Source organism: Salmo trutta, chromosome 12, assembly GCF_901001165.1.
Source record: "Salmo trutta chromosome 12, fSalTru1.1, whole genome shotgun sequence".
Classification (NCBI taxonomy): domain Eukaryota; kingdom Metazoa; phylum Chordata; class Actinopteri; order Salmoniformes; family Salmonidae; genus Salmo; species Salmo trutta.
The window spans coordinates 1,903,682-1,926,954 of NC_042968.1; the positions used below are offsets into that span (position 1 = coordinate 1,903,682).

Below are 23,273 nucleotides of genomic sequence, written 5' to 3' on the forward strand. Positions count from 1 at the left end.
CTGCCCCTTTTCATAGGCCTAGGTTACGTGGTTGCATTCAAGACAAGGTCGATTTTATTGATCTGTTGACTGTGTCACCAGAGTAAGCCTAGTCTACTGTCATAACCTCCAGACGAGCTTCAATGCCATACAACTCTCCTTCCGTGGCCTCCAACTGCTCTTAAATGCAAGTAAAACTAAATGCATGCTCTTCAACCGATCGACGCCCGCACATGCCCGCCCGTCCAGCATCACTACTCTGGACGGTTCTGACTTAGAATATGTGGACAACTACAAATACCTAGGTGTCTGGCTAGACAGTAAATTCTCCTTCCAGACTCACATTAAGCATCTCCAATCCAAAATTAAATCTAGAATCGGCTTCCTATTTTGCAACAAAGCATCTTTCACTCATGCTGCCAAACAAACCCTCGTAAAACTGATCATCCTACCAATCCTCGACTTCGGCGATGTCATCTGCAAAATAGCCTCCAACAATCTACTCAACAAATTGGATGCAATCTATCACAGTGCCATCCGTTTTGTCACCAAAGCCCCATATACTACCCACCACTGCGACCTGTATGCTCTCGTTGGCTAGCCCTCGCTTAATACTCGTCGCCAAACCCACTGGCTCTAGGTCATCTACAAGTCTTTGCTAGGTAAAGCCCCGTCTTATCTCAGCTCACTGGTCACCATAGCAGCACCCGTTCCAGCAGGTATATCTCACTGGTCAGCCCCAAAGACAATTCCTACTTTGGCCGCCGTTCCTTCCAGTTCTCTGCTGCCAATGACTGGAACAAACTGCAAAAATCACTGAAGCTGGAGACTCATATCTCCCTCACTAGCTTTAAGCACCAGCTGTCAGAGCAGCTCACAGATCACTGCACCTGTACATAGCCCATCTGTAAATAGCCCATCCAACTACCTCATCCCAATACTGTATTTATTTATTTATCTTGCTCCTTTGCACCCCACTACCTCTACTTGCACATTCATCTTCTGCACATCTATTCACTCCAGTGTTTAATTGGTATATTGTAATTACTTCACCACCATGGCCTATTTATTGCCTTACCTACTTTATCTTACCTCATTTGCACACACTGTATATAGACTTTTTCTCCTGTATTATTGACTGTATGTTTGTTTATTCTATGTGTAACTCTGTGCTGTTGTATGTGTCGAACTGCTTTGCATTATCTTGGCCATGTCGCAGTTGTAAATGAGAACTTGTTCTCAACTATCCTACCTGGTTAACCTCACTAGGGTAGGGGGCGCTATTTTCACCCCCGGATGAAAAGCGTGCCCAAAGTAAACTGCCTGTTTCTCAGGCCCAGAAGCTAGGATATGCATATAATTGGATTGGATATAATTGGATAGAAAATACTCTAACGTTTCTAAAACTGTTGGATAGAATTGGATAGAAAAGACTTGGATAGAAAAGACTAACGTTTCTAAAACTGTTAAAATCATGTCTGTGAGTAAAACAGAACTGATATGGCAGGCGAAAACCTCAGTAAAATCCATCCAGGAAGTGGTATATTTTTGATGTGGGTGCTTTTCTCTTGCCTGCCTATACAGTATGTCAATTGTTAGGACCTAGATTGCAGTTTCTATGGCTTCCACTAGATGTCAACAGTCTTTAGAAATTGTTTCAGGCTTGTGTTCTGAAAAATGAGGGAGTAAGACCACTCTGAGTCAGTGGATAGTGGGAAGTCCCCAGAGCTGTTTGCTGCGTGCGACCGAGAGTGCGCCTTTCTTGTTTTTCTTTTATATTGACGAAGCTATTGTCCGGTAGAAATATTATCGATTTTTATGACTAAAAACAACCTGAGGATTGATTATAAACATCGTTTGACATGTTTCTATGAACTTTACTGATAGTATTTGGGATTTTTCGTCTGCCTGTTGTGATTGCCTTTGAGCCATTGGAATACTGAACAAAATGTGCCAACAAAACTGAGGTTTTTGGATATAAAGAGGGACTTTATTGAACAAAACAAACATTTATTGTGTAACTGGGAGTCATGTGAGTGCAACCATATGAAGATCATCAAAGGTAAGTGATTAATTGAATTGCTATTTCTGACCTTTGTGACTAATCTACAGGTAACTGTATGTTTTGTGTGCTGGGCGCTGTCCTCAGATAATCGCATGGTATGCTTTCGCCGTAAAGCCTTTTTGAAATCTCACACAACGGTTGGATTAACAAGACGTTAATCTTTAAACCGATGTATAACAGTTGTATGTTTAATTCATTTTTATTTTGTGTATTTCTGTTTTTGAATTTGACGCTCTGCAATTTCACCGGATGTTGGCCAGGTGGGACGGTAGCGTCCGACACCCCCTAGAGAGGTTAAATGTAGGTTAAATAAAACAATATTTAAAAGGATTCTGCTAATGTCTCCAGTCATACGAAGTGTAGTAGAATTACATGACGTTTTTATCAAAGGCCAAAAGAAACGTCTCTGATACAACCTATAGGCCTATGCCACTACGCGCTCATTAATAGCCAAAATAATGACTATCCAATCTACTCTAGTCTGCAAATGTTATGATAGATGCATGCATTATTTTTATGGTGAAAAAATAGCTTCCCCAAAACTTAAAAGAGACACATGCTGACTAATAGCTAGACTACAAGCTCTCTAAATCAACATTTAACATTTACATTTAAGTCATTTAGCAGACGCTCCTATCCAGAGCGACTTACAAATTGGTGCATTCACCTTATGATATCCAGTGGAACAACCACTTTACAATAGTGCATCTAAATCTTTTAAGGGGGGGGGGGTTAGAAGGATTACTTTATCCTATCCCAGGTATTCCTTAAAGAGGTGGGGTTTCAGGTGTCTCCGGAAGGTGGTGATTGACTCCGCTGTCCTGGCGTCGTGAGGGAGCTTGTTCTACCATTGGGGTGCCAGAGCAGCGAACAGTTTGGACTGGGCTGAGCGGGAACCGTGCTTCCTCAGAGGTAGGGGGGCCAGCAGGCCAGAGGTGGATGAACGCAGTGCCCTTGTTTGGGTGTAGGGCCTGATCAGAGCCTGAAGGTATGGAGGTGCCGTTCCCCTCACAGCTCCGTAGGCAAGCACCATGGTCTTGTAGCGGATGCGAGCTTCAACTGGAAGCCAGTGGAGAGAGCGGAGGAGCGGGGTGATGTGAGAGAACTTGGGAAGGTTGAACACCAGACGGGCTGCGGCGTTCTGGATGAGTTGTAGGGGTTTAATGGCACAGGCAGGGAGCCCAGCCAACAGCGAGTTGCAATAATCCAGATGGGAGATGACAAGTGCCTGGATTAGGACCTGCGTCGCTTCCTGTGTGAGGCAGGGTCGTACTCTGCGAATGTTGTAGAGCATGAACCTACAGGATCGGGTCACCGCCTTGATGTTAGTGGAGAACGACAGGGTGTTGTCCAGGATCACGCCAAGGTTCTTAGCACTCTGGGAGGAGGACACAAGGGAGTTGTCAACCGTGATGGCGAGATCATGGAACGGGCAGTCCTTCCCCGGGAGGAAGAGCAGCTCCGTCTTGCCGAGGTTCAGCTTGAGGTGGTGATCCGTCATCCACACTGATATGTCTGCCAGACATGCAGAGATGCGATTCGCCGCCTGGTTATCAGAAGGGGGAAAGGAGAAGATTAATTGTGTGTCGTCTGCATAGCAATGATAGGAGAGACCATGTGAGGATATGACAGAGCCAAGTGACTTGGTGTATAGCGAGAATAGGAGAGGGCCTAGAACAGAGCCCTGGGGGACACCAGTGGTGAGAGCGCGTGGTGCGGAGACAGATTCTCGCCACGCCACCTGGTAGGAGCGACCTGTCAGGTAGGACGCAATCCAAGCGTGGGCCGCGCCGGAGATGCCCAACTCGGAGAGGGTGGAGAGGAGGATCTGATGGTTCACAGTATCAAAGGCAGCAGATAGGTCTAGAAGGATGAGAGCAGAGGAGAGAGAGTTAGCTTTAGCAGTGCGGAGAGGCTCCGTGACACAGAGAAGAGCAGTCTCAGTTGAATGCCCAGTCTTGAAACCTGACTGATTAGGATCAAGAAGGTCATTCTGAGAGAGATAGCAGGAGAGCTGGCCAAGGACGGCACGTTCAAGAGTTTTGGAGAGAAAAGAAAGAAGGGATACTGGTCTGTAGTTGTTGACATGGGAGGGATTGAGTGTAGGTTTTTTCAGAAGGGGTGCAACTCTCGCTCTCTTGAAGACGGAAGGGACGTAGCCAGCGGTCAAGGATGAGTTGATGAGCGAGGTGAGGTAGGGGAGAAAGTCTCTGGAAATGGTCTGGAGAAGAGAGGAGGGGATAGGGTCAAGTGGGCAGGTTGTTGGGCGGGCGGCCGGCCGTCACAAGACGCGAGATTTCATCTGGAGAGAGAGGGGAGAAAGAAGTCAAAGCACAGGGTAGGGCAGTGTGAGCAGGACCAGCGGTGTCGTTTGACTTAGCAAACGAGGATCGGATATCGTCAACCTTCTTTTCAAAATGGTTGACGAAGTCATCCGCAGAGAGGGAGGAGGGGGGGGAGGGGGAGGAGGATTCAGGAGGGAGGAGAAGGTAGCAAAGAGCTTCCTAGGGTTAGAGGCAGATGCTTGGAATTTAGAGTGGTAGAAAGTGGCTTTAGCAGCAGAGACAGAAGAGTAGAATGTAGAGAGGAGGGAGTGAAAGGATGCCAGGTCCGCAGGGAGGCGAGTTTTCCTCCATTTCCGCTCGGCTGCCCGGAGCCCTGTTCTGTGAGCTCGCAGTGAGTCGTCGAGCCACGGAGCAGGAGGGGAGGACCGAGCCGGCCTGGAGGATAGGGGACAGAGAAAATCAAAGGATGCAGAAAGGGAGGAGAGGAGGGTTGAGGAGGCAGAATCAGGAGATAGGTTGGAGAAGGTTTGAGCAGAGGGAAGAGATGATAGGATGGAAGAGGAGAGAGTAGCGGGAGAGAGAGAGAGAAGGTTGGGACGGCGCAATACCATCCGAGTAGGGGCAGAGTGAGAAGTGTTGGATGAGAGCGAGAGGGAAAAGGATACAAGGTAGTGGTCGGAGATTTGGAGGGGAGTTGCAATGAGATTAGTGGAAGAACAGCATCTAGTAAAGATGAGGTCAAGCGTATTGCCTGCCTTGTGAGTAGGGGGGGAAGGTGAGAGGGTGAGGTCAAAAGAGGAGAGGAGTGGAAAGAAGGAGGCAGAGAGGAATGAGTCAAAGGTAGACGTGGGGAGGTTAAAGTCACCCAGAACTGTGAGAGGTGAGCCATCCTCAGGAAAGGAACTTATCAAGGCGTCAAGCTCATTGATGAACTCTCCAAGGGAACCTGGAGGGCGATAAATGATAAGGATGTTAAGCTTGAAAGGGCTGGTAACTGTGACAGCATGGAATTCAAATGAGGAGATAGACAGATGGGTCAGGGGAGAAAGAGAGATGGGAGAGATGAGGATTCCAGTGCCACCACCCCGCTGGCTCGATGCTCTAGGGGTATGCGAGAATACGTGGGCAGACGAGGAGAGAGCAGTAGGAGTAGCAGTGTTATCTGTGGTAATCCATGTTTCCGTCAGCGCCAGGAAGTCTAGGGACTGGAGGGTAGCATAGGCTGAGATGAACTCAGCCTTGTTGGCCGCAGACCGGCAGTTCCAGAGGCTGCCGGAGACCTGGAACTCCACGTGGGTCGTGCGCGCTGGGACCACCAGGTTAGAGTGGCAGCGGCCACAAATCAAATCAAATGTATTTATAAAGCCCTTCTTGCATCAGCTGATATCTCAAAGTGCTGTACAGAAACCCAGCGTAAAACCCCAAACAGCAAGCAATGCAGGTGTAGAAGCACGGTGGCTATGAAAAACTCCCTAGAAAGGCCAGAACCTAGGAAGAAACCTAGAGAGGAACCAGGCTATGAGGGGTGGCCAGTTCTCTTCTGGCTGTGCCGGGTGGAGATTATAACAGAACATGGCCAAGATGTTCAAATGTTCATAGATGACCAGCCGGGTCAAATAATAATAATTAAATTTGAGTAATTTAGCAGATGCTCTTATCCAGAGCGACTTACAGTAGTGAATGCATATATTTCATATATTTTTTCTCCGTACTGGTCCCCCGTGGGAATCGAACCCACAACCCTGGCGTTGCAAACACCATGCTCTACCAACTGAGCCACACGGGACTAATAATCACAGTGGGCGTCGAGGGTGCAACAGGTCAGCACCTCAGAGGTAAAAGTCAGTTGGCTTTTCATAGCCGATCATTCAGAGTATCTCTACCGCTCCTGCTGTCGTTAGAGAGTTGAAAACAGCAGGTCCGGTGTACAGGTCAGGGTTCCATAGCCGCAGGCAGAACAGTTGAAACTGGAGCTGCAGCACGGCCAGGTGGACTGGGGACAGCAAGGAGTCATTAGGCCAGGTAGTCCTGAGGCATGGTCCGACGATACCCCCGGATAGGGCCAAACAGGCAGGATATAACCCCACCCACTTTGCCAAAGCACAGCCCCCACACCACTAGAGGGATATCTTCAACCACCAACTTACCATCCTGAGACATGGACGAGTATAGCCCACAAAGATCTCCGCCACGGCACAACCCAAGCGGGGGCGCCAACCCAGACAGGAAGATCACGCCGATGACTCAACCCACTCAAGTGACGCACCCCTCCTAGGGATGGTATGGAAGAGCACCAGTAAGCCAGTGACTTAGCCCCTGTAATAGGGTTAGAGGCAGAGAAATCCAGTGGAGAGAGGGGAACCGGCCAGGCAGAGACAGTAAGGGCGGTTCGTTGCTCCAGTGCCTTTCCGTTCACCTTCACACTCCTCGGCCAGACTACACTCAATCATAGGACTTACTGAAGAGATGAGTCTTCAATAAAGACTTAAAAGTTGAGACTGAGTCTGCGTCTCTCAAATGGGTAGGCAGACCATTCCATAAAAATTGAGCTCTATAGGAGAAAGCCCTGCCTCCAGCTGTTTGCTTAGAAATTCTAGGGACAGTTAGGAGGCCTGCGTCTTGTGACCATAGCGGATGTGTAGGTATGTACAGCAGGACCAAATCGGAAAGATAGGTAGGAGCAAGCCCATGTAATGCTTTGTAGGTTAGCAGTAAAATCTTGAAATCAGCCCTTGCCTTAACAGGAAGCCAGTGTAGAGAGGCTAGCACTGAAGTAATATGATCAAATTTTTTGGTTCTACTCAAGATCCTAGCAGCCGTGTTTAGCACAATTAATTTTTTGTGCTTTGTCCGGGTAGCCGGAAAGTAGAGCATTGCAGTACTCTAACCTAAAAGTTACAAAATAATGGATACATTTTTCTGCATCATTTTTGGGCAGAAAGTTTCTGATTTTTGCAATGTTACGTAGATGGAAAAAAGCTGTCCTTGAAACAGTCTTGATATGTTCGTCAAAAGAGAGATAAGGGTCCAGAGTAACGCCGAGGTCCTTCACAGTTGTATTTGAGACGACTGTACAACCATCAAGATACATTTTCAGATTAAACAGAAGATCTCTTTGTTTCTTGGGACCTAGAATAAACATCTCTGTATTGTCCAAGTTTAAAAGTAGAACATTTGCAGCCATCCACTTCCTTATGTCTGAAACACAGGCTTCCAGTGAGGGCAATTTTGGGGCTTCACCATGTTTCATCGAAATGTACAGCTGTGTGTCATCTGCATAGCAGTGAAAGTTAACATTATGTTACCGAATGACATCTCCAAGAGGTAAAATATAGATTGAAAACAATAATGGTCATAAAACGGAACCTTGAGGCACACCGAAATTTACAGTTGATTTGTCAAAGGACAAACCATCCACAGAGACAAACTGATATCTTTCCGACAGATAAGATCTAAACAAGGCCAGAACTTGTCCGTGTAGACCAATTTGGGTTTCCAATCTCTCCAAAAGAATGTGGTGATCGATGGTATCAAAAGCAGCACTAAGGTCTAGGAGCACGAGGACAGATGCAGAACCTCAGACTGATGCCATTAAAAGGTAATTTACCACCTTCACAAGTGCACTCTCAGTTCTATGATGGGGTCTAAAACCAGACTGAAACATTTCGTATACATTGTTTGTCTTCAGGAAGGCAGTGAGTTGCTGCGCAACAGCTTTTTCTAAAATGTTTGAGAGGAATGGGAGATTCGATATAGGCTGATAGTTTTTTATATTTTCTGGGTCAAGGTTTGGCTTTTTCAAGAGAGGCTTTATTACTGCCACTTTTAGTGAGTTTGGTACACATCCGGTGGATAGAGAGCCGTTTATTATGTTCAAGATAGGAGGGCCAAGCACAGGAAGCAGCTCTTTCAGTAGTTTAGTTGGAATAGGGTCCAGTATTCAGCTTGAAGGTTTAGAGGCCATGATTATTTTCATCATTGTGTCAAGAGATATAGTACTAAAACACTTGAGTGTCTCCATTGATCCTAGGTCCTGGCAGAGTTGTGCAGACTCAGGACAACTGAGCTTCGGAGGAATACGCAGATTTAAAGAGGAGTCCGTAATTTGCTTTCTAATGATCATGATCTTTTCCTCAAAGAAGTTCCTGAATTTATCACTGCTGTAGTGAAAGCCATCCTCTCTTGGGGAATGCTGCTTTTTAGTTAGCTTTGCGACAGTATCAAAAATACATTTTGGAATGTTCTTATTTTCCTCAATTAAGTTGGAAAAATAGGATGATCGAGCAGCAGTGAGGGCTCTTCGATACTGCACGGACTGTCTTTCCAAGCTAGTCGGAAGACTTCCAGTTTGGTGTGACGCCATTTCTGTTCCAATTTTCTGGAAGCTTGCTTCAGAGCTCAGATATTTTCTGTATACCAGGGAGGTAGTTTCTTATGACAAATGTTTTTGTTTTTCAGGGGTGTGACTGCATCTAGGGTATTGCACAAGGTTAAATTGAGTTCCTCAGTTAGGTGGTTATCTGATTTTTGTACTCTGACGTCCTTGGGTAGGAGGATGGAGTCTGGAAGGGCATCTAGGAATCTTTGGGTTGTCCGAGAATTTATAGCACGACTTTTGATGATCCTTGGTTGGTGTCTGAGCAGAATATTTGTTGCGATTGCAAATGTAATAAAATGGTGGTCCGATAGTCCAGGATTATGAGGAAAAACATTAAGATCCACAACATTTATTCCACGGGACAAAACTTGGTCCAGAGTATGACTGTGGCAGTGAGTAGGTCCGGAGACATGTTGGACAAAACCCACTGAGTCGATGATGTCTCAGAAAGCTTTTTGGAGTGGGTCTGTGGACCTTTCCATGTGAATATTAATGATGTTCCGCTAGCGGAACGTCTAGCCAAGAGACAATGGAACAGCAGGGCGCGAAATACAAAACATCAAAAATCTAATAATTTAAATTTCTCAAACATACGACTATTTTAGACCATTTTAAAGATACACTTCTCCTTAATGTAACCACATTGTCCGATTTCAAAAAGGCTTTACAGCGAATGCAAAACATTAGATTATGTTAGGACAGTACATAGACAAACAATAACCACACAGCCATTTTCCTAGCAAGGAGATGTCACAGAAACCACAAAAATGAATTACTAACCTTTGACGATCTTCATCAGATGACACTCATAGGACATCATGTTACACAATACATGTATGTTTTGTTCGATCAAGTTCATATTTATATCCAAAAACAGCATTTTACATTGGCGCGTGATGTTCAGAAAATGTTTGCCTCCAAAACTTCCGGTGAATGAGCACATTCATTTACAGAAATACTCATCATAAACGTTGACAAAATATATAACACTTATTTAACCTCTCTGGCGCATGTGGGACGAATTCGTCCCACCTACGTAACAGCCACTTCAATCCAGTGGCGCGATTTTTGAATCGTTTGAAATACTATTACTTCAATTTCTCAAACATATGACTATTTTACAGCTATTTAAAGACAAGAATCTCGTTAATCTAACCACACTGTCCGATTTCAAAACGGTTTTACAACGAAAGCAAAACATTAGATTATGTCAGGAGAGTGCCTAGCCAGAAATAATCAGACACCCATTTTTCAAGCTAGCATATCATGTCACATAAACCCAAACCACAGCTAAATGCAGCACTAACCTTTTATGACCTTCATCAGATGACACACCTAGGACATTATGTTATACAATACATGCATGTCTGTTCAATCAAGTTCATATTTATATCAAAAACCAGCTTTTTACATTAGCATGCGACGTTCAGAAAAAGCATACCCCCCGCAAACTTCCGGGAAATTTACTAACAGTTTGCTAAATTACTCACGATAAACGTTCACAAAAAGCATAACAATTATTTTAAGAATTATAGATACAGAACTCCTCTATGCACTCGATATGTCCGATTTTAAAATAGCTTTTCGGATGAAGCACATTTTGCAATATTCTAAGTACATAGCCCGGCATCACGGGCTAGCTATTTAGACACCCACACAGTTCAGCCTTCACCAAAATCACATTTCCTATAATAAAAATGTTCTTACCTTTCCTGTTCTTCGTCAGAATACACTGCCAGGACTTCTACTTCAATAACAAATGTAGGTTTGGTCCCAAATAATCCATCGTTATATCCAAACAGCGACGTTTTGTTCGTGAGTTCTAGACACTATCAGAATGCTACATCACGGTCTCGAGCATGGCGCATGGTGTGACAAAAAATGTCTAAATATTCCATTACCGTACTTCGAAGCATGTCAACCGCTGTTTAAAACCAATTTTTATGCCATTTATCTCTTAGAAAAGCGATAATATTCCGACCGGGAATCTGCAATGAGCCTAAACAGCCGAATGAAATTTCTCCACGGGGGCGAATCGTGCACGCGCCTCATTCAATGGTCCTCTGATCGGCCACTTACCAAAGGCGATAATCTGTTTCAGCCAGAGGCCGCCTCGTCATCCTTCAGGTTTTTCCCGGGTTCTGAGAGCCTATTGGAGCCCTAGGAATTGTCACGTTACAGCTAAGATCCTTACTTTTCAATAAACAGCTGCAAGACGCACGACTCCTTGTCAGACAGGCCACTTCCTGCATGAAACCTTGTCAGGTTTTTGCCTGCCATAGGAGTTCTGTTATACTCACAGACACCATTCAAACAGTTTTAGAAACTTTAGGGTGTTTTCTATCCAAACCTGAACAATAATATGCATATTCTAGCTTCTGAGTTGGTGTAGGAGGCAGTTAAAAATGGGCACATATTTTTTCCAAAATTCTCAATACTGCCCCCTAGCCCAAACAGGTTAAAGAATTATAGATACATTACTCCTTGATGCAACCGCTGTGTCAGATTTCAAAATAACTTTACGGAGAAAGCACATTTTTCAATATTCTGAGTACATAGCTCAACCATCAATGCAAGCTATACAGCTACCCGCCAAGTTCTGGCATCAACAAAACTCTTAATTAGTGTTATAAATCATTCCTTACCTTTGCTGATCTTCGGCGGAATGCACTCCCAGGACTCCTACTTCCACAAGAAATGTTCGTTTTGTTTGAAATACTCCATATTTATGTCCAAATACCTCCGTTTTGTTTGTGCGTTCAGAGCACTATCCAAAGGCATAATGCGCGAGCGTAAATTGAGACACGAAAAGTAAAAATGTTCCATTACCGTTCGTAGAAACATGTCAAACGTTGTTTACAATCAATCTTTAGGGTATAGTTAATGTAAAAATGCGATAATATTCCAACCGGACAATAGCGTATTCATTCCAGAAGAAAAAGAAGGAACGGCGTACTCGCGGGCTCACGCATAACCAAGCCCTTTGTCCTTAGGCAGTCCACTCATTGAGTGAGCTACTATTCTCTGCCCAGTAACAGGAGAAGGCTTAAGAACACGTTTCTAAAGGCTGTTGACAGCCAATGGAAGCCTTAGGAAGTGCAACGTGACCCCACAGACACTGAAGTTTCGATAAGGATTCAAAAGAAGAACTACAATTCTCAGATTTCCCACTTCCTGGTTGGATTCTTGTCAGGTTTTGGCCTGCCAAATGCGTTCTGTTATACTCACAGACACCATTCAAACAGTTTTAGAAACTTTGGAGTGTTTTCTATCCAAAGCTAATAATTATATGGATATTCTAGTTTCTGGGCAGGAGTAATAATCAGATTAAATCGGGTACGTTTTTTATCCGGCCGTGAAAATACTTCCCCCTATCCATAACAGGTTAACTAAGTCATAGACCCACCCCATGAGCACAGACATTAATCTGGCATCATGGGACAGCCGTTTCTACGGTTCTGTATATAACCCCTACCTTGGGAATTTCCCTTTAGACCAAGCTTACCTCAGTTACGGGAGGGCAAAGGTTTGAGTAGAGACCATGCATTCCTCGTTGCTGAATTCTTAACCATACCACGTGGTAAAATTCTGAGACTATTGATACCGACAGAATAAGAGAATCTTTGATACTAATTACTAGTCTGCAGCTAGGAATTCTATACCCTTGAATGCGAAGGCCGACAACCGCCAAAACATATTTTCTATAACAACATTTATGAATGGGACTCTGAACTATCCATTCTAACCACGGAAGAGAGAGAGAGGGCGGACAAACTCTCCAACAGAAAGACGGACGATTCCAACAGAGATCACGATGCCACACTGAGCGTAAATATATATATATATATATATATATATATATATTGATTGCAATTATTCCCGAATGAGTGAGTGTTCATGTGCAAAGGATTAGCATTTCAATGAATATGATTATCAAGTGTGTAGTGACTCATTTGCGTAATTCCCATCTTTCTCAGTCTACACCCACTTCCCTTTTGTCCACCAAGCCGTAATACCGGTTTAGCCCACTAGGGCACATCCCCTATAATTTCCTTGTAACCATATCTACTTTGTTTGTTTGTATGTGCATTTCTGTGATTATTTAGTTATTTAATAAATAAATGATTGAGACAATTGATGTATGAATGATTCATAGTGAAGACTGGGTTCGTGCAGATAACCAACAATTTACGACGTTTGGAAATGAGACTAACGTGAGGTAAAGAATAATTCATTAATTAGAAGACTAATTGATCAGATATTAAAATATCTGAAAGTTATATTAGGAAAATTATAACTTTGTAATCTGAATATTTTCCTTGGTGCCGCAACTTCCTAGGTAATTACATTTACCTGATTAGTTAATCACGTAATAATAATTACAGAGAATTGATTTGATAAACTAACAGTCTTCAGTTTAATAATGATGACAAAGACACGACAGTTTTATCGGCTTGAAGGGAATATACACGCTATGACTATAACCAAAGATAATTATCTTGGGAGGTATTACGGTCGCCATTGGATTTGTGAGGTATTCTAGATCGGGTGAACAAAAGGACTTGAGTTTCTGTATGTTATTCACAATCACACCATGAGTAGTTAATCATGAAACATACACCCCCGCCTTAATTCTTCCGGGACAGATATTTATTCCTGTCTGCGCGATGTACTGAGAACCCAGCTGGCTGTATGGACAAAGAGAGTATATCCTGAGAGAACCATGTTTCCGTGAAACAGAGTATGTTACAATCCCTGATGTCTCTCTGAAAGGAGATCCTTGCCCTGAGCTCGTCTACTTTATTATCCATAGACTGAACATTATTGAGTAATATATTCGGAAGCGGTGGATGGTGTGCACGCCTCCCCAGTCAGACTAGAAGTCCACTCCAAATACCTCTTCTCCGCCGGCGGTGTTTATGAGCAGCATCTGGAATAAGTTAAATTACCCTGGAACAAAGGATCCAATTTGGGAAAGTCGCATTCCTGGTCGTAATGCTGGTGTGTTACCGCCGCCCTGATATCCAAGAGTTATTTCCGGCTGTATGTAATAACACAAAAACAATTCTGGCCTAAAAATGTAAGAAATAACACACAAATGACAAAATACTGCAAAGTTGCTTAGGAGCTAGAAGCAGAGCTGTCATATCTGTTGGCACCATCTTACTATGAAGCTTTTTTTGTGTCTAAGCGGGGCGCTGTCCTCAGATAATTGCATGGTGTGCTTTCGCCGTAAAGCCTTTTTGAAATCTGACAAAGCGGCTGGATTAAGAAGAAGTTAAGCTTTTAAAGGATGTAAGACACTTGTATTTTCATGAATGTTTAATATTACGAATTATGTATTTTGAATTTCGCGCTCTGCAATTTCACCGGATGTTGGCCAGGTGGGACGCTAGCATCACACCTAGCCCAAAGAGGATTTATTAATGAGTTACGAAAGAGTTATGGTTTGATCCTCTCTGGAATGAACCGAGAAAAGGAAGAGGTGGAAGTAGTGCGGTAGCAGTTATTTAAGGGGGTCAGCCACAGACTAATCTGAAATCCTTACTCGGAATCTATCCTGCCATGTGGAAGGATACCATATCATATTGGAGTGATCCAACATAGTGCTACATAACACTAGCTAGCTTACCCTATGTTTGTACGTTTTACTAAAGTAATTTTTTCTAGCTATGAGCCCGAAATGGGAAATTGAATTTGAATACTATGAATATTAATCTTTTAAAAATCTATTCAAGAAAAGTCAAACAGAAAAATGTCAATGGTAGGATTTCTGTTCTAGCAAGCAAACATTACATCTGGATTTTTTTTTTAAATGTTGATATTTCCTTTAACATTCTGTGTTGTGTTCGTATAATTTTTTATAAGTGATGAATGTTTATAAATTCTTTATGAATGAGAAAATTTTAATGACAGTACAATGACTGCATAAAATTCAGGCAGGGGGGGCAGGTGGGATTGACTGCATGAAATTTCCACTACTGGCCAATATAGGCAGGTAGGAGTAATTTCATGCAGTGGGATGGTACAGGCTATATCAGCATAATTTTCAAAACATGGTTTGCCCATTTGGTATATTCACTAATACTGGTATGGCTGAAGCACACTTTTTAGAACAGACATAAGGATGACACTTCGCTGTCATTGTAATGATGCATCTATTAAGATGCCTAAATATGACATATGTGCTATAGATATGCTATGGATATATTTCATTATGGAAAATGGAAAGGGGGCTACCTTCAACTGAAATGTGTCTTCCGCATTTAACCCAACCCCTCTGAATCAGAGAGGTGCGGGGGGCTGCCATAATCAACATCCACATCTTTCGGCACCTGGGGAACAGTGGGTTAACTGCCTTGCTCAGGGGCAGAACGACAGATTTTTACCTTCTCAGCTCTGGGATTTGATCACGCAACCTTTCAGTTACTGGCCCAATGCTCTAACCACTAGGCTACCTGCATTAACCTTGAATAATGTGGTTTGGACCCGTTTTAAAACGTTCATGATGTGTAATAAATATGTTATGGATATGTAGTCAAAGTATACCATTACCCAGTATTTGTATTATTTATTTCATTCACTTTTTTTTCTCATCTTTATTTTAAGGGAGCCAATAATTTTGGATGTGACTGTAACTGTGTGTGTGTGTGCGTGACCTTTTTTCCGCATGTCTGTTTTGACATATATAGGTCTTGACTAGTTTGGGTAACATATGGTAAAATATGACTACATTACATAAGACTACATAAGCATTTGTGAGAGGTTATCATTCCTGTCATATTTACATCATGGTGTGCAATGAAGTGTAGCCAACATCTGTGTTTGGCTCCGGGGTGAAATTTCCCCTACTGTAGGTGCAGATCTAGAATCGGCTTCCCCTCCCCCAATCCTTACGTTAACCGTAGTGGGTAAAATTAAAAACTGATACCAGATTAGCTTTTAGGGGCAGAATCACCCTACACATCTGTCTGTGGACATTCATGGATGCAACTTTGCATGTGAACCAACTAAGTCAAATTTACATTGGTTAATTAACTGCTCCATGTAACTGACATTGTGAATTACAATAGCTGCATACTCTTGAGCACAGATGTCTGTGTGTGTGCGTGCGTGCGATTTCATTTGCTGTGTGTGGTGTGTGTGCCTAAGCATTACCTGGGAACATAATGTCTACATGTGTGTGAACGTCATCCAGTTGATCTGTGATTAGCTCTGGTTTCTATACAATTATGTCAAGACTCTAGATTAACTCTAGATTACCCTGCCCATTAAACAAACTCCTTTATTCAGTGGCCCGCTGCCGGCTATTTTTATCGCTTTTAAAAATCTTTATTTACTCAGATTAATTTGAGCCGAGATGGAAGTAATTAGAGGAGCTGATAAAGTGTGTGTGTGTGTGTGTGTTGGAAGGGGGGTAGGTGGGTGCGGGGGGTTTTGTGTGTGCATGTGTGTGTATTGTACATAATGAGTGTGTATTGTACATAATGAGTGTGTGTGTGTTCGTATTTGTGTGTACTGAACATATGTGTATGTGAGTGTGTTTTTGCCTTCCCTGTTAATGGGCCTGAGCAAGTCACATGAGCCCAGGTGGTGATAACGCCACGCAGACGAGTACTTCGTAAGCGCCTCGCTGAAGTATAAGGCAAAACATACGGTCTCTGTCCATTTGAACAGGGAGGGCTAACCATATGGCGGTGAGGACGATCAAACATATGGTCTCCCGTCCTCACCAACGCCACCTGCCGAGCTAGTTAGCATGCTTGGCGAAGCGTGGAGTTACAGGATTTTTCTCTCTCCTCTCCTGCTTATATTAGTTCCTATGTCGTTTGCCAATGGAGTTTTGTATTCAGAACAGGGCCAATTTGGGAGGTTCTGGAATTAAATCGCACCAATCAGTGTCTAGTGTTTAGGATGGTTAAGGTAGATATCTCTCCTTCTTGCTCAGTTTTCTTTTTTTCTTCTTCTTCTCCATCTCCCTCCTTATTTCATCACTTTTCCTCTACTCTTTCCTTTTTTTCTTTCTCCCTCTTCCCATCCTCTGTCTTATGTTCTCTCCCTCCTCCTCCACCACTCTCTATCCTCCTCCATACTCTTTCTCGATTATACTCTCCCCCTCCTTCTCTCACCCCCTTCTTCCTTATCCATCTCCCCCTTTATACTTCCTCCTTCCTTCCTCTCATCCCTGACTCCCTCCCCCTCCTAACCCCCTTCATCCCTCCCTTTCTTCCTCCCTCTCCACTCCCTCCCCTCAGGTATGGGCAACCTCACCTTCCAGATCACACCCGACTCCAACAAGGACAGTGAGAGCATCCAGATGGGCCGCGATCTCAAGCTCTCGTGTCACGTGGACGCACAGCCCCAGGACAAGGTCAACTGAATAATAATAATATTAGTATTAATAATATTAGTAGGGTATGTCCCTTCATAATAATCTCATAATGATGCCGAATAAATCAAAGTAGGTGAGACGGATGAACATTTTATGTAAAGAGATACATAAGCCTTGTTTTAAGACATTATAAATATTCATACATGCTTAATACAAGTTGCAACATATTATGTAAATTATATAGGCTATAGCAATATATTAATATAATAAAATAACATTTATATTTGATATTATTAGGTCAACTACACATGGTACAAGAACGCGGCACTAGTCTACAACTCGGACAGCTTGATCGTGCTGCGCAGCGACCCGGACATGGCACCAGGCACAAGTAGCCTGGAGATCGTGGACATGAAGTTCCGTGACCAGGCCACCTACAGCTGTGTGGCCAACTTTCCTGGGAGCACGGTGCCCGAGCTGAGGGTAGACGTCAACATTACCCAGAGCAGCGGTGAGTGGACTGTTTCTTTGTTCTGTGTACCTAACTAGTCATTTGTTATGCTAACTAGCTAGCATGAGGTTGCATAGCAACAGCATCAACTTCCGGTAGAGAAGTAGAGAAGGCAAAGAGCAAGTACGCTCAACTGAAAGTTGTGCCCCTTAGATATCAAATTTGAATACTCCAATCCTCTTATGCTGTGGCCTACTCCCGACCGTCACGTTATACAGAGCCATATTTTTTATTCCATCCTAGCGGAAACCCTGAGGGTTTCATTTTTCTCAGAATAGAAACACCATAATATTAATCAAATTAATTAAGCCAAATTTATTAAAATAAATCCCGTATACTATGTTATTACAAAAGAGGTTTTAAATTCTCTGGTAATGCCAATATGGAAGACTATCAAATGCTTCTCAAAGATGCCCTCTGGTGGTCAAACTAGCACTAACTTGCATAAAAAAATGGCTGACAATTAGATAACGTGCCACAGAATGCTGCAGTATGACGCAACTTTGAAAGGAGGAACCACTGTACAAAAAGAACATGGGCTAAGGTTAGGGTTAGGGTACCTCCTGATTTGACTGGATTGAATTGGAATGCTTGTTGACTTGTTTAGCCAAATGGCATGAAAATGCTGCTGAAAGAAGTGCATAAAAATATAAGAGAATAATTTAAAAAATGCTCAGATTTGCAACATTGAAGGTCCCCAAGAACACACTGGCCTCCATCATTATTAAATGAAAGAAGTTTGGAACCACCAAGACTCTTCCTAGAGCTGGCTCCCCGGGCAAACTGGGCAATCGGTGGACAATGTCCTTGGTCTGGGAGGTGACCAAGAACCTGATGGTCACTCTGACAGAGCTCCAGTTCCTCTGTGGAGATAGGAGAAACTTCCAGAAGGACAACCATCTCTTCAGCACTCCAACAATCAGGCCTTTATGGTTTATGAGTGGCCAGACGGAAGCCATTCCTCAGTTAAAGGTACATGACAGCCCGCTTGGAGTTTGCACAAAGGCACCTAAAGGACTCTAAGACCATGGTAAACAAGATGCTCTGGTCTGATGAAACCAAGATTGAACTCGTTGGCCTGAATGCCAAGCGTCACATCTGGAGGAAACCAGTCACTACTCATCACAATACCATTCCTACGGTGAAGCATGGTGGTGGTGGCATCATGCTGTGGGGATATTTTTCAGCTACAGGGACTGGGAGACTAGTCAGGATTGAGGGAAAGATGAACAGTGCAAAGTATAGAGATGAAAAACCTGCTCCAGAGCGCACAGGACCTCAGACTGGGGCAAAGGTTTACCTTCCTAAGCACACAGCCAAGGCATTGCACGACTGGCTTCGGGACAAGTCTCTGAATAGTGGTTGTTCAGGTGATGGTCAACGCCCTTGGGGATATTGGTTTGGCCCGGAGTGATGAGACCTCAGTGCTCTCCCTATGTGTTTACCACTCCTGCGATCTCGACCCTCCTCTCATCTCCCCAGGGTCGAGAACTGTTGTTTTATCTCTCCCTTCAAATGTCCAGTAACACTTTATTTGAACATGTATGTCATGTCCTAATGTTCTCACGGCAACCAGAGTGATGATATCTGTCTAGCTTGACTCGATCATTGGTTGTGGATTGGTGTTGCTTTCTTTCAGTTTCTCTCTTTCTCTGTCTTACCCCGTCTCTTTCGATGTCCTTTTCTTTGACTACCACAGACAGTCCCAATCCCCCTCCGGCCCTATCCCTTTTTCAATCTATAAAATGGAAGCACTATGGTGTAAGGTCCACCACTACACTGCTTATACCTATCCAGAGAGCAACGGGAAAGTTGTAGTGAGTGTTTTGGGACTCATATTGGCCAGTCTGTGTCTTTTTAATCTCGTTCCCATACTCACCTCCGCCTAAATGCACGGAGACTCTGGTGGATAGGAGAGTCGTTAGCCAATCAGAAAGACGTGAGAAACTCCTGGCATGATAGGCATTGGCTTTATTGGCTTCATCTTTCAACCAGTCATCTCCCACAACACTCCCCCCCCCCCCCAGGTCTTGGGCACCTCTACTTTCAGGAGCAGCAGCTGAGCTGACTCGATACTGGACTGTCTCAAGGCATTAAAACCTGTACATTGTCATAAAATACAATGTGATTAGAGATGTAGCCTAATGGACAAGTGTTTGTGTACATTATAAGGAGTTAAGAAATACTGCTCATTCAAGCACTAAACTCCTAAGCTAGATGTAACATTTATTGAGTTACAGAATGCTCACTTATTCTGAAAGTGTTGTTGTTGTTGCTAGGTAACATTCTGAGATTCATGGGAAGAAGTTGCCAAGGGAACCGATTCTCAAAAATGTAATGACAAATTCTTTATTCAGTAGGTCACTCCCATATAATTTTATGGTCACTCCCACTAAGGCCAACTTAGAATGGTTGATGTCCCAGGCTTATATGCGCTGTGCACTGGGGAAGAGGTCACCCTCTTTTTACCCTCCCTCTCTCTCTCCCTCTCTCTCTCCTGTTGTTGCTCCTAGTCCTACTGAGAGTGTTGATAGATGGAGGAAATGAGGATGTGTGTTTAACCTTGACCACTGGTTCGCCTCGCCAGTCAACACACTGCATTTAGCTTTTTCATTTCCCAGGGCGTGCGATGACCATTAGTATCCAATATAAATGCCCTCACTAATTTTAACATTTAACCTCACTTGCTTCCCCCTCCTCCCCACCTACTCCTCTCTCTCTTCTTCTCTTCTCTTTTTAAAATTTTTATAAACCCTGTTTGTCTTTTGGGCAATCCCTCCTTAAATATTTTCTCTTGTCCCCCCTAACCCTCCTTCATCTCCCTACCTCTATCTCCCCCTTGCTCCACTCCAACTCCCCTCACACTCCCTCTCTCTCCCTTCTCCAATTTCTCCCCCCTACAGTCACACCCCCGATTTTGACGGTGCCGGCAGGGGGCCAGGTGGTGAGTGTGAGGGAGGGAGGCTCTGCCGACCTGGTGTGCCTGGTGGATGGCAAGCCCCGTCCGCCTGTGCTCTGGTCGCGCGCCGACAAGGACCTGCCTATGCCCACGGGTGAGTGGGCAGTGGAGACACGCAACGGGCGCCTCCGGCTGACCAACGTCACCCGTGACCTGATGGGTTCCTATCGCTGCCAAACGGCGCCCTACAATGGCCTTAACATCAAGCCACGCCAGGCGCAGGTGCAGCTCAACGTGCAATGTGAGTAGTAAAGTACTACATTTCCCATGAGGCATCTGTTTATTGAGCTCTGAATATTATTGTGTTTGTTCTGTTCTGGTCCTGTTGACCTACATGGGGTGCAGGCTTTTGGTCCAGCCCAGTAGTAACACACCCAATGAATTAATCAAGTATTTTTTGGAGTAGATGAATCAGCTGTGGTAGTGTAACAGAGATCATTCTGAACCATGCTCACGTGATGAATAACCTTGACTGAGACCTGAAGACTTGCTTTTGTTCACCCAGCTAATGCCTACATTGTAGCTCTTCTGGCGCTCAGGAGACCTGAGCTCGAACCCTGGTCAGTCAAATTTGCACTTGGCTGGTTCAAAACTGCCATCTGTCTGTTGCACTAAAGCCACCTTTCAGGGTGTGGTTTGAGTTAGACTTTTGTCTTCAATCATCATTCTTCATTTTTCTCACCAGCACTACATGACTACATTTCCCTTAAAAAACTATTGAAAGGTCAAGTTCAACAACATTATCAGTCATTACAACTCAACCATCAATTTCTTCAAATCGATAGCTAGCACTATTAGATTAGCATCGACTGCAGTCACTGTCTCAATTCAATTTAAAACTCACACTGGACCGGAGTAAGCTAACGATAACCCCCAAATGGGGTTGAATGCACTCTTACTAACAAACAAGGTCACTAATTAAAAAATGGTATAATGCCACTCAGAAACCAATGCTGCTAAATGCGCAAACCTTGTTTATTGTTTGCGCGAGCCATTAGTGAAGACGCTAGCTAGGCTATTAGCGAACTCTCCCCATGGTTATATTTAGACTTTGTGCTCAGTAAAAGTGCTTATGCCTGCCACACTTTAATAATGCTTCCATTATGAAAGGGGCTCGTCCATAAAGTTCAGAACCCTAAAAGCCTCAGAATTCAACACCATTTCTCTTCTCTTCCCCATTCAATAACTGTAGCCTACAGTATGTGATGTTGCTAGACGCTCGTGAAAATCCAGCTCCTGACTTTCCAGTTTCAAAATAGTGCCACTGAAGGTTGTTTTGCCATTGTTTTGTCTTCAATGCGGGCTGTGCCATAACAGCCAATGTTGAATAAAACTCTCACTGTCCTAGAAGGCTCTCTTTAGAATGTGTTTGTGTGTAAATTGTGAAGGAAGGTGATGCACTCTGGTGGATGGGGCGAACAATACACTCATGGCTAATAGTGAAACAGAGGCTCAAAGAATAGCCCTGAAGCCCACATTGCTTTGTATAATATCCCTTTACATCCATTCTTTAGATTTTTTTTGTTTACAGCTTTCGTTCCAATGCCTGTATTTCCCATGAATTGTGAATGCAACATTAACAATGTGAGAAGATGTATGGTCCTCCATGTATCCTGTAATATATTCAAATAATTTAAACTTTGATAGAGGACTGTCCATCCGTCAATGTATGAGCCCCATTGAAAAACCATTGGCTTAATCTGTGAACGCTGTAGTTTATTTTAATTGACCTGGAGTGAGTACTCTTCAAGTTTACGAGCCTTGAAGCCAAAACATCACAAACCTAAGTCCTAGCCCCTGCCCCCTAGGCACTTACGTAGATCTGAGAGAATTGGCCTCTGATATGCTATATGGAATTGTTGTTGCGGACACTTATACAATCCTCTCATATCTCCACAAGTGCCTTGTGGGTAGGGACTAGGAGTTGGTTTGGGATTCAATGTAAGGGACATGCCCACACTAGCTTGCTTAGCAAATTAAACTACACTTTTAGAATAAAAGTTGCTAAGGTGCTTCGGTTTGTCCCAATAGGTGAACCCTTTTTGGTGCTAAAACCCTCTATGCAGGGTTCTTCATAGAACCCCCTGTAAATGGTTCTGCCTAGAACCCTCTGTGAACATTTCTAGCAAGAAACATTTTTTCCTCTATAGGTTTTTCCTAGAACCCTTTATGAACAGTTCCACCAGCCTTATTCCCCTTTAAAATGTAATTATTTATGACAATACATTACATATATCATAAGGCCTTTCTTTGAAGGCCACGTTATACCCTAATACAGTGGTGTTAGGAAACTCCTAGTTTACATTATTCTTGCTTGCAAAGTGATGTGTAATACCTATTGGAATCCAGACATGGTGAGGATGTTCAATTTTTATCACCTGAAACCTGCATTCAGAATGATTGCCAGGGTAAAGAAGATTGTCCAATGGGATGACCTAAATCATCTGAAATGGATCAACTTTCTCAGTAACAGGTGCAATAAATCCAACAGATTGGATTAGTTTCTAAAATGTATGTTATTTATCTTTGTGTAGCATAAGATTAATCAACCAATCAATGTATATGCAGAAACACAGATATTGAAACAAACAATTCTGAAAATCAACCTGCAATAGAGGATGCTGGGAAATATGATAATAATCTTTTTAAATGTATCAAATTACTCAAACTCCTGATCTTAAAGTTTAAACACTGAAGTAAACACTATTGCTCAGGCACTATTTAAAAGAAAGAACAAGTATTACAATAAAAAAGCTTATTCAGA

The 23,273-nt window shown here is 43.4% G+C and overlaps 1 protein-coding gene across 2 annotated transcripts in view; it reads left to right on the forward strand.

The window, feature by feature from the left end:
* The window catches only part of LOC115202803 (MAM domain-containing glycosylphosphatidylinositol anchor protein 1), a 443,101-nt gene that overhangs the window by 310,585 nt on the left and 109,243 nt on the right, over nucleotides 1-23,273 (forward strand). For both annotated transcript variants that reach the window (XM_029766841.1, XM_029766842.1), the window contains exons 8-10: nucleotides 16,963-17,078; nucleotides 17,337-17,550; nucleotides 20,454-20,750. In XM_029766841.1, the coding sequence (XP_029622701.1) occupies nucleotides 16,963-17,078; nucleotides 17,337-17,550; nucleotides 20,454-20,750 (627 nt within the window). The remainder of the gene's footprint in view (nucleotides 1-16,962; nucleotides 17,079-17,336; nucleotides 17,551-20,453; nucleotides 20,751-23,273) is intronic.